At 47.7% G+C, this 12,854-nt stretch overlaps 1 protein-coding gene across 1 annotated transcript in view; it reads right to left on the reverse strand.

Annotated features, from left to right (window-relative positions):
* LOC138364781 (blastula protease 10-like) overlaps positions 1–12,854 on the reverse strand; it is a 141,032-nt gene that overhangs the window by 72,366 nt on the left and 55,812 nt on the right. The window contains exon 6 of the mRNA XM_069324754.1: positions 12,522–12,648. Within this exon, the coding sequence (XP_069180855.1) occupies positions 12,522–12,648 (127 nt within the window). The remainder of the gene's footprint in view (positions 1–12,521; positions 12,649–12,854) is intronic.

Consider the following 12,854-nt stretch of genomic DNA (forward strand, 5'->3'; position numbering starts at 1 on the left):
GACTCTCGTAGTGCCCTCATGGCGCTCGGGTCCTTTAATCCGGTTCATCCAGTGGTTGTCGAGATCCAGCATTGGCTGTTTCTTGTTCACAGTAAATTTAAGTCGGTTGAGTTTTGTTGGGTTCCCAGCCATATTGGTGTCTCTTTAAATGAGCGTGCGGATGCTGTCGCCAGGGAAGCTGTCCGCTCTTGTCCCATCTCTCGTAGAGGTATTCCTTATTCCGACTTTTACCCGGTTATCCATTCCTCAATCCTCACCCGATGGCAGGCTTATTAGTTGTCTGTTACTGGTAACAAACTGCGAACTCTTTAAGAGTTGTGTGTCCTCGTGGCCGTCCTCCTACCACCGTAACCGGCGATGGGAAACGGCTCTGGCGAGGTTGCGTATTGGCCATACTCGCTTAACTCATGGTCACTTAATGGAGCTCCGTCCTGCTCATTATTGTCCTAATTGCATTGTCCCTCTTACAGTCGAGCATATCCTTGTTGAATGTCCTGACTTCCGGGACGAGCGTTTGTCTTGTTTTCCGACCGTCCTCCACGGTCGCTTGTCCCTAGATAGTATTCGTGGTGACTCGGATACTTTTGATATCGTTCGCCTTATGCGTTTCTGTTCTAGTATTGATATCCTTGGTGATATTTAGTGCCCTCTGATTATCCCGCGCATTTGATGGTGCTACATAGCCTTCCCGGTTTGGTGCCTTCTTTTGATAATTACTTGTGTGTTGTTGTCGGCCCTTTAGGTCTCTGCTTTTGTGCTTTAGTTTTGTTTGTGTTGTGTGATTTTTTGTACCTGTTATATTGTACTTATTTGCATGCTCTGCATGTAATAAATATAATTTTTGTATTTATAACATGCCCTGCGTGTTATAAATACAAAAAAAAAGGTGTTAAATGATTTGGCGGGTCACTCTCTGGGAAAAATTAGGCTTAAGGAGCTGCCCGAAATGTGATGTGTTAGTGCCTTTATTAGAATGTAAGAACTCTTGTATGTATAAATAAAAAAAAAGATTAAAACAATAATATTTGGAGGTGTTGTGACGAGCCTTGGCGCCATCTATGATGCAGGTTTCGAGCTAAAACAGTTAACCCTCCCATTAATAATGTTTTCCATCTTCTAGTCTGGTGTTTTGGGAGGTGGTGAGGTACCGGTAACTGATAGCAGATGGAAGAGTAAGTAAAGCAATAAAATAATCGACCTCTGGACGTCTCTGATAGAGCGCACTAGCGAGTGGGCTAGTGGAGCATTAGAAGACTTCACTATTTGAGTGTGCTAGGAGAGGGCTAGTGGAGCGATTGAAGACTTCATTGTTTGTGCGTGCTAGCGAGTGGGCTAGTGAAGCGCTAGAAGATTTAACTGTTTGAGTGTGCTAACAAAGGCGCTAGTGTAGCACTGGAAGACTTCATAGTTTGAGAATACTAGGGAGAGGGCTACAAGACGTCATAATAGAAGAAAGCAAGTGCGGGGGATAGTGTTACACCGGAAGATCTCGTTAGAGGGATGTAAATAGTATCCTTCACCATGAAAGCGAGTTAGCATGAGGGCTAGGGATGCACTGGAAGACCTCGTCAGAGGAGTGTTTATAGTGGTAGTTGTATTTAATAATAAAGTATATTTTTATGCTTTTATTTTATTTCTCTTACCTTAAACACTTCATTGCATTTCCACTGAAATCCGAGGTTCCATTTGGATCTCTGGACTTGAGAAAGATCAGAGTTTAAAAGAACCCAGTTATGGATGAGAAGGTCGTAACAGATGCAAACTCTCTGATGTGATCAAACCAAGCTACCTTGGAGGAATTTCAGCTTACCAAATATGAGGTCTATGTTAAGATCTCCTTAGATGCCCAGACCTTTTTTGCCTCTCATCCTCCTCCTTATTGCAGGGCACTTCTCGCCTCACAACCACCTATTGGAGATAGGAATGCATCCATTTCTCACCTACAGCACATACCAAGGAAATTATGTAGGCTGATGAGCTATATGAACTCTGGTAACAAGTGTCTCCAAGAAGAATTTCAAGGTTAGGTACACCAATACTAATGGGGCTTCCATTAAGCAGAGGAAAAAAAGAAAAGATTATTGAAGCAGATTCTGACATAATTGCAATAGTGGAAACTAAAATAAATGATAAGGTCCCGGATTCAATTTTTCCAGGGGAATATGAGGTGATAAGGAAAAAAAGGACACAGACAGGGATGGGAAGTACCACTTCTTATAAAGTAGAAATGGAAGTTTGAGGAACTAGAAAATTTGGGGACTAATGCAAAAGTAAACTCCATATTTGGGGCTGTGACAGCAGATGGGAAGAGGATTCTGATCTTGAAAATCTACAATCCCTTACCAAACAGTAGAAGGCCCAGACAGCAACATGGTAACTACAACAAGGCATATTGTTATGGTGTCCTGCTAGTATTCTCTTTTTTTCCGCCTGTAAGTCATACTTAGTCTTTCTAAATACCAAGAAGATGTCTTAGTTTCGTTTTATAACCCATTAAGCAAGGTGCTACAACGAGAAGAAAATTATGTTTAAGTTTCACTTGGGAAGAGGTTTGAAATCGGCTCCACTATTAAAATAGCGATGCACCCTCTGGAGGGAGTAGGTTTTCCCTCTCGAGGAGACCCCAGAGCATTGTGGGTACAGATCTAGGTGGTGCTTGATTGTCAGTGGCAAGGGCTCGGCCAAGTGGGGCCGAGCGGACAGCACGCTGGACATGTGATCCGGTGGTCCCGAGTTCGATCCCGGGTGTCGGCGAGAAACGATGGGCAGAGTTTCTTTCACCCTATGCCCCTGTTACCTAGCAGTAAATAGGTACCTGGGAGTTAGTCAGCTGTCACGGGCTGCTTCCTGGGGGTGGAGGCCTGGTCCAGGACTGGGCCGCGGGGACACTAAAGCCCCGAAATCAACTCAAGATACTTAAGAATAGGGCAGGGTAATCACAAAGTGTCCCAAGTGTAACGTGGCGTGCGTAGTGTGACATCAGGTGCCCTGTGGTAGTGGCAGGAAATCTACCGACGCTCGCTATCAGTGGTGAGGCCGAGCAAAGGTGCCGTCCTGAGGTCCCCAGTTCTGGAGAGGGATAGACCTCTAGTGTATGAGATCTCGAGCAGCTCTCGAGTGTCAATGAAGTGGAGCATCCAGTCGACTTCCAATGAAGTACAGTGAGGACCTGGATGAACAGTGCTGGAGTTGCACTAAGGGACGATGGGAGCAATGCGAGCTCAAGTGGAAGTCATAAGAGAATATGGTTGGAGATGTTGAGACTGCAGCTGGGGGCACAGCGGGAGGAACGTCAGGTGCAGCTGCAGACAGAAGAACGTATTCGACACGAACGGCGGAAAAGACAAGCTCAGCTGAAGCAAGAGGAGCGCGAAGCTCAGATGCAGCGAGAGGAACGGGAACGTGAAGCCCAACTGCAGTGGGAGGTTATCTTGAGATGATTTCGGGGCTTTTTAGTGTCCCCGCGGCCCAGTCCTCGACCAGGCCTCCACCCCCAGGAAGCAGCCCGTGACAGCTGACTAACACCCAGTGAGGGTGTTAGTAACACCCAGTGAGGGAGGGAGAAGTGAGGTGCAGCTGCAGTTTGTTGCTGCGGCTGCTCCTCTCGCTGTGGCTGCAGCAAGAGGAGCGTGAAGAGCGGCTATAGTGGGAAGAACGGGAGCAAGCAACCCAGCTACAGCTTCAGCAAGAGAAGACGAGGAGGTTAGAGCTAGAGGCGACCCGTACTGTTGAGCTTATGCACACAAAATGATAGTTTGACTCATCAGCCTGTTCGCTGGGTACACCACCATGTTAGGGAGTATGAACTCCCTGCCCTCTTACCCCAGCAGGTGAAAAGATTCTTCGACCACTTTAAGAGGGTCACGACTTTGAAATGGTGGCCTAAAGAAGAGTGGGCAGAGTAGATTGACTGGAGAGGCCAGGAAGGCCTACAACATGTTAAACATAAAGGAATGTCTTAGCTATGACACAGTGAAGAGTGCAGTGCTGCGTTCCTTTCAACTGACACCTTTGTTGTATAGGAAGAGGTTTTGCAAGTACACTAGAGTGCCAGGGAGGTGAGCGAGACAACGAAAGGAACCTGAAGGTCCACGGGAGACTCAAAAAAAGAGACACGGCAGGGAATGAGTGAATAGCTTTGCTGGTATGCGCAGTTGGGGAATCATGCGGTGTCGAAGAAGGGGTGGGCAAGTCTGGGAGTGCCAAGGAGGGCATGGTTAAGGACTTTCGTCTAGATTGCTTATTCGATGTAAGAACCGGATGTCGGAACATGTCAGGGACGTGCTATCCGGACCGAGACATCCGAGAAGTCCTTCCTCCTCCTCTTAGTTTATACAGCGAGAAGTTGAGGGAGCTGCAGTGAGAAGAGTTTCCAGAGCATCTAAAAAGCTGAAGTCTGCAACTCGCCGGACCCAAGTCTGCAACGTATTTCTATTTGTAGTACGGGGTCCTTATGAGGTGTTGGAGGCTTGTACCAGTTACAACGAAGGGTGGTTTGAGGGTCAAACACCACGTGAAAAAGCCGTCGAGTTGTCATGGAGCGGTACTCGACCTTGCACATTCAGTGGATCCGGCTGGTCACCTAGATCAAATCACGACTTGCAATAGAATAAGGGAGCATTTTTATTGGCCGGGCATGGATGTGGATGTATCCATGTAAGACGTGTCTTCCGTGCCAATGAGCGTGTAAGCATGCTCCGGCTATTCCCAAAGCACCTCTAGTTCCTGTCCCCCACATTCGAACAACTATTCGAGCGGTTGTTTGTAGATAGCGTTGGCCCCCTATCTAGGACGAGGAAAGATAAAAAGGTTCTTATTGACGATCATGTGTCGATGATCTTCTACAAATCGATCTTCTACTCGATTTCAAGAAGCGGTTCCTATGCGCCAGGTTTCATTGAAGGGGATTCTGGGACACCTTCAGAAGTTTTTCTCTTGGGTGGGAATGTTCAAAGAAATTCACTCAAACTGTGACAGTGTATTCCAGTCTAAATGGTTCCATCAGACTATGGCGATTTGGAATATCGCAGTTTCGTTCTTCTTATTATAGACCACAGTCACAAGGAGCGATTGAGAGGTTCCATGGAACTCTGAAGACGATGCTGAGAGTTTTCTGCGCCGAGCAAGAAGCGGAGTGGGACGAAGCTCTTTACCCTTGCTCTATTTTCGATAAGGGAAGCGATGGTGGAGTCATTGAGATTCTCACCTTTTCAACTGGTATATAGGCACGTGGTGAGAGATCCTTTGTTGATGCTGATGGAGCTACTGACGTCCGAGAAAAAGCCCGTGGCCGTAGAAGAGTATGTTTGAACGTTCAAGGAGCATTTGTCATGGGCCAGAGGGTTGGCGACGAAACACGTAAAGGCAGCTCCGAGCAAAATATTTCCGTGGTATGACCGAAATGCTGCAACAAGAGAGTTCGAGGTGGGTGCCAAGGTGATGGTTCTGCTACCGAAAAGGACCGAGATAACAACTCCGTAAGATTAGCGTGACCGAGTCATGATTCAGTGGACCCTATTCTGTCGTGAAGAAAATAGGGAAGGTAAATTACGAGGTGAGTAAACCGAACCGACCACGTAAGACCCAGGTGTGCCATGTGAACCTGTTGAAACCGTATTTCCAGGACGTAGCCAATAGCTCCGATCAAGAACCCCCTCCGACTGGGGAAGGAGAGGAAAGCTTTGGTTATGTGCTTGAAGGTGAGTCAGGAGTTTCTGGTGAAGGAGACCATGTGGACCTGAGTGGGAGGAGCCCATCTCTCAAACATCTCGAGCTTGTCGAACGGGATGAAAAAACAGTGAAAGCTGTTTCCAGAGGATGATGAATGAAGTACTGAGTGGTGCACGGTGTACAAAGATGACATAGTGGTGTATGAACACAGCAGGGAGGAGCATATGACTCGACTCAAGGAGTTGTTCCGGAGGTTGGAAGAAGCAAACTTCACGATCAATTTGGCTATAAGTGAATTCGGAAGAGCCCGCTTGGAGTACCTTGGATTCATAGTGGGACAAGGTGAAGTGGCTCCGGAAGACCAGAAGATCAAGACAATTAACAATTACCCTGTGCCCCGTATGCAGAAGAAACTGTTGTGTTACTTGGAAATGATAGGTTACTACCGGGGTTTCTGTAAAAATTTTGCCACGGGTGCCAGCCTGTTAACGGAGTTGTTGTCTAAAAGCTACAGGTGGAAGTTGAGTAACTTCTGTGAGGAGTCCTTTGTAAAAACGAAGAAGTTGTTGACAGAGTTACCCGTGCAGACGTCCCCGGATTTCATGAAGGGGTTCACATTGTATGTGGATGCCAGTGATGTGGAAGCTGGTTCCATGTTGGCACAGAAGGACGAAGTACACGATCCTGTCACCTTCTATTCCAAGATGTTTCTTAAATACCAACGAGCATACAGCACAGTGGAAAAAGAAGCACTCGCCCTGGTGATGGCTCTGCAGAATTTTGACGTATATGTTGGGGGTGAGGGGCGGGGTTATCTCGTTATCTCGGTCCCTCTACAAGTATTCACTGATCATAACCCACTAACTCTCATTCACAGGTTAGAAGACACGGGAGTGGTAGGCCTACCTTCCTCACCACGGGGGGCAAGGTTGGGTTCAGCGTGAACTCTACTCTGTGGATGACTAAGATGCTCTCCCTAGGTGGGCAGTGGCACCGAGGGAACCACTAGAAGGTGTTTGTTCGTCGCATACTCTAGTGGTACATAAGCTCCTCATAAAGTAAAGTACGTGCCACTATGTATAGATAAACGCCATAAGAGAGCAACAACAACTCGCAGAATGAGAGCAAAACTGCTGATCATAGGGGACCTAAACGCAGAGAGATTGATTGGGTATCAAGGAATCCCCATGGAGCGAAATACGTAGGTATCATAACTAGTGGAAGTTATAGACAGAAATTTCCTAGCACAAAATGTGAAGGAAGACACAAGGAAAAGCGGAAGGGATACTCCAAGCCTATTGAACCTGATTTTCACCCAAAATGAGGACGACATCAAGATTTGGAACATGAAATACCACTTGAAGGAAATGATCATTGTGTCTGTCTTTGACAGACACAATGTCTTGACAAAATTGTCTTTGACTACATGATGAATGCACGCAGAAATTACAATAGCATGATATATTATGAACAAATCCATAGGTGCCGTGATGAGGATTCGAACCAATTCACGGGATGTTCCTAGCTGCGCCTTAGTCACCTGTACCACGACATGGTTAAACAAAATTGCATCCTGGAGTGCTACTGCCCTCACTAGGATCCCGAAGCTTCTCCGAGGCCCAATTGGGGTTTCACACAATTCCCCCCCCCCCCCATGTACCCGGGCTCTGTCAACCAAATATCAATCAACATCCGTAGGTTCAAACCCTCTTCACGGCCCTTGTTGAATTGTTCCTTTGATATATCATGCTATTGTGATTTCTGTGTGTATTGAAGTAAGGGCATAGAGGTAGAACATTTGGTTGACAGAGCCCGGGTGCACGGGGAATTGTGTGAAACCCTGATTAGGCTTCGGAGAAGCTTCGGGATCCTATTGAGGGCAGTAACAATCCAGGTTGCAATTCCTTTAACCATGTCGTGACACAGTTGATTAAGTGCAGGTGGGGACATTGCGTGCGTAGGTTTGAGCCCTCATCACTGCCCTTGGGGATTTATTTACATGATGAAACATGGTCACAAGGGAACCTCTTCTCTGCTTGTGGCCACGGGACAAGAGGTCTGTCTGTACAATATATGTCCAAACAAGGAGAGTAGACAATAGGAAGCAGGAGGAAGTATAGACGACAAAGGACATGGGACAACAGGAACAGTTGCAACAGTGCAACGTTGCAACTGTTGTACGAATACGTATAATAATGTACGAATACATTATTATAAGAAAAGTATCGAAAAACAATTATGAGAACGATATTGTGATCAGAGCAGAAAAAGCATCCTAAATTACTACATTGTCATACAAGAAGGAGAATGTTGGTGAACGACAAAGTGACAAGACACTTGAAAACGGTCGGGGCATATTCAGGAAGTGATAAGGAAATCTACGAGACACTGAACTCCAAATTCCATGGAGTGTTCACAACCGAGCCTGAACGGCTTCCATTGTTAAAAGAGATTACCCTAGATGAGAGACTATCAGATATAGAGGTGACAGCACAGGAAGTAATGAAACAACAACACTGGACGAAATTAAAGCAGTTGGACCAGACAACATATCACCATGGATACTAAAAGAGGCAGTGCAGTCCTTCAGCGTGCCTCTGGCAATGAACTTTAATGTCACTTACGAAGGGAGATTTACCCAGTTGCTGGAAGAAGGCAACTGTGCTATAAATTTTTAAGAAGATAGGAAAGAGGCACTTAACTACAGACCGGTATCACTGACAAGCATACCCTGCAAAGTGGTTAAGAATGGGTACACACTTAGAGAGAAATAGGTACTTAAATAAGTACCAATATGGTTCAGGGAAGGGAAATTTTTTTTTTTTTTTTTTTTTTTTTATTTTTATTTTTACATGCAAGCATGCGTATAACGTACAAGAAAAACAGAACAAATATAACATAGAACAAAAGTACAAAGCACACATATGTACAAGGACAAAGGAACAAATCAATAGAAGACCAGCCAGAAGGGCTGACCACAAAAAAATGCATATACAAACAATACACAATTAGTAACACAGTGTAATACAAACATAAGGGAAAACCCCAGGACAAAATGCACACAAAACAAGCCTGCTAACACCTCAAATACAGACAGAGAGGCGAGAAACATACAAGAATAAGGACAATAACAATAAAGAAAACAGATCCGCCATAACAAACGGAAGGCAAAACATAAAGAGCACACGCCAACAGCCTGAAGGGCACACAATATGACAAACAAGTGCACACGACATCCACAACCGAACACACAAACGCATAGGAACTGCACACCCCCCCACGAGCCATACAAAAAAACCCACAAAACAAACCGGAGCACGCAGGAACCGGGAAACAATACCCACCCCACCCACTCACATACACACCCCACAACCAGGCAACACAAAATACATAGAAATCACTTGCGAGGAACCTCGTGAGAAATGTACTTCTCCGGGAACTGCTCACGAGGATATTTCGACTTGTAAGCTTCCCAGACGAGATCATCAAGGTCGGTAGGGTTTTTGATCCCCCGCACTCGGGCGGGTATCATAAACTCGGGAATATCTATATCTGGCGGCATCGGCCAATGCCTAAGGTCACTGACGCAAGTCGCATAACGAGGCTGGGGAGCGCCAACCACGCCCTTCGAGGAAGCAGATGACACCGGAGAAGCGGACGAGGGACGCCGAGCCTGCCACGCCTTCGCCATCGGAGCAGGTGTCGGACGCTGAGACGACAGCACTTCCACGGATACCGCAGGAGACACGGAAGGGACTGCAGGAAACGGAAGAGGCGGCAAGACCGCTGCCGAGGAAACGGGTAACGAGGAAGGGGCCACAGAACATCCAGAGCGAGCATCCTTTCTCAACATCACCACCAGGCCACCCCGCTCACCACCAACTACAGCAGGGGGAACCACCGCCCACGAAGAACCGGAGCCATCCGACGCAGGACCCTCGGACACCGGACCAGAGGTTGAGGCCGAAACGCCGGCACCGGCATCCTCAGGCAAGTGTACCTCCGCCACCACCGTAGTGTGCACCACATCCGGAGCCACGCCACCGTCAACGGAAGGACGACACTCGTCGAATTCGCCAACATCAGCCCACACAGAAGAACGCCGGGAACGCTTAGGCTCGGGCCGCACATCATCAGACCCGGAGGCAGACTCAGCGACCCGCGCAGCACCAACCGAGCGAACCGACGCACGCCGCAGCACGGCAGCCTCCTCAACCACACGGGGCACCAGGCCAGGCACAGGAGGGAATTCCGGATCCACCTCAGCTCCCAGCACAGCCGGGACAGACGGCGAGGGTGCAGGGACCGGGACAGACACAGCAGAGGAAGAACTGGAAGACGAGGGGACCGAGCAAACGGCAGGCGGAAGAGGCTCAGGGACACCAGCTGGAGCACTAGGCGAGGACACAACCTCCGGAGGAGATGCGGCAACAACAGGGGGCGCAACAGGCGGAGCAACAGATGCTACAGAGGGCACCTCCTCAGCCGAAGAGACGTCCATACCCACCGAATCATCCCCCACAGGAAGGGGCGGAAAATCCTCCTCACTGAAGAGGTTCACTGGTGCAACAGGAGGCGCAGAACAGTCAGCAGCCTGATGGCCCAAAAGACCACAACGATAACACGTCCGCGGCTGACGGGCGTAAAACACCCGAACGTTGAACCCCATAAGGCGCACAGAGGACGGAATATCCGCCCGGAGTCTCATGCCCAGGGTGCGAATGTTAGTCCTCACACCCTTAAGAGGACTAGAAGACACCACGTTCACTCTCACACTAACAACTGCGCCAAACCGCCCGAAATACCGCCGTAGCAGAGCCTCTGGAAACTCCAAGGGAGCCCCATGCACACTGATGTAAGTAAGTGCACCACTTCTATCCGAGAGGGTGACAGTGCCCGCACCATCCGGCAGGGGCAGTGTCCGCCCCTCGTATCGCCGGAGAAAATCGCGATACGCCGCCTCCACTGCAAACTTCACAATGGCCCTACGGGCCGTTACCAACTCTACCCCATAAATCGCAAACACAGGGACAGAGAGCAGTTCACAAGCCAGGGCAATCTCCGGGTAACCAGCCCGCACAGAGAACTCTAGTCCCACAGACTGAGCCCGGACGACTGGGGGTAGAGGGACCCCCATCGTAACGCCACGTCAGCACAGGCGAGCAGACACACCCGCCCCCAACCGGCCGAAACGGGCAAACAACACCAAACTGCTGGAGCGCCGATTCAACACGTCTGCCCCGCACCGAAGCTAGGGCCAGACTCAGGAAGGGAAATCATGCCTAACAAACCTTCTGGAATTCTATGATAAATGACAAGAATAAGGCAGGACAGGGAAGAATGGGCAGATTTCGTATTTCTGGGCTGCCAAAAAACCTTTGATACAGTACCGCACTGTATATGTGATGACTGCTATTCAAATTTGATATGTAGGCAGGAGTAAGCGGAAAAACCCTATCATGGGTAAGTAACTACCTAACAGGCAGGAGACCAGAGTAACAGTAAAGGGCGAAAGGTCGGAATGGCAAACAGTAACGAGTGGAGTACCTCAGGGAAAGGTGTTGGAACCAGTTCTATTTCTAATATACAAAAACGACATGTCCACAGGAGTCGAGTCCTATATGTCAATGTTTGCAGATCTCACGAAGTTAATGAGACAAATTTTGACAGATAAAGAATGAAGGATCCTACAAGAGAACTTGAACAAGTTGCACAGATAATAAAAAAAATGGCTGCAGGAGTTCAATATGAGTAAGAGTACAGTTATGGAAATGGGAATATGTTACAGAAGACCAAAGGGACAGTACACAATGGAGGGAAACTACCTACCTGTGATGACTCGAGAAAGAGTCCTGGGAGTGGACGTAACACCAAATCTATCTTCTGAGGCACAAATAAATCGGATAATGACAGCAGCATACTCTACTCTAGCAAAAGTTAGAACATCATTCAGAAACCTAAGTAAGCAGGCATTTAGAGCGCTTTACACTGCATACGCGAGACCAGCCTTAGAGTATGCAGCCCCATCATGGAGCCCCAACCTGAAGAAACACATAAGGAGACGGGAAAATGTTCAGAAGTTTGCGATGAAGCTCGTCCCAGAATTGCGAGGGATGAGGTATAAAGAGCGACTCAAGGAACTGAACCTGACGACACTAGAAAAAAGGAGACCGTGGAGAGATCGAATAGAAACATATAGACATAAAGTGGAAATAGGCGAAATCTTCACACTGAATGCTAACAAAACAAGAGGACGTGGATGGAAACTGTAAACTCAGATGAGTCACAAAGATGTTAAAATGTTTTCATTTAGTGTAAGAGTAGTGGGAAATGTAATGAACTAAAGGAGTAGGTTGTAGAAGCAAACTCATTATATTTTAAAATGTAGATACGATAGGGAAATAAGACAGTAGTCACTGCTTTAAGCAATCTGCGGCTAGAAAGGCGGGATCCAAGGCGCAACGCCAGATCATGCAGGCAGAATTAGGTGAGTCACACACACACACACATACGGGGCCTCGTAGCCTGATGGATAGCGCGCAGGACTCGTAATTCTGTGGCGCGGGTTCGATTCCCGCACGAGGCAGCAACAAGTGGGCAAAGTTTCTTTCACCCTGAATGCCCCTGTTACCTAGCAGTAAATAGGTACCTGGGAGTTAGTCAGCGGTCACGGGCTGCTTCCTGGTGTGTGTGTGTGGGGGAGGGGGGGGTGTGGAAAAAATAAAAAAGTAGCTAGTAAACAGTTGAGAGGCGGGCCGAAAGAACAAAGCTCAACCCCCGCAAACACAACTAGGTGAATACACACACACATACAGGTCCAGGCATGCCACAATGCAGCCATTAACACGCACCGATGCAGTTATACATAAGGTTGGCCAACCGCTTGTCCCGGTGAGAGAGACCAGTCCGCTGACCAATGATGCCCTGAGCAAACACGTCGACAGTACTGATTGTCAGCTTCCCGTTGCTTGTGAAGTACTGAAAAAAACACAAAAATATGTTACAATTGGTTTGGTTTTCTTAAGTACACTTCGACCTGATATATTTAAACACATTACTAAGTAGCTCAGATTCTTAATGGCATGCAATAAGATTTTCCTGAAACATCTGCACCGCGAGTGAGACATACAACTAGCACCTCCGGATTAGTTGTTCTGGTTTTAAACCAATCATATACCAGCAAT

Source organism: Procambarus clarkii, chromosome 14 (assembly GCF_040958095.1).
Source record: "Procambarus clarkii isolate CNS0578487 chromosome 14, FALCON_Pclarkii_2.0, whole genome shotgun sequence".
In the NCBI taxonomy this organism is placed as follows: domain Eukaryota; kingdom Metazoa; phylum Arthropoda; class Malacostraca; order Decapoda; family Cambaridae; genus Procambarus; species Procambarus clarkii.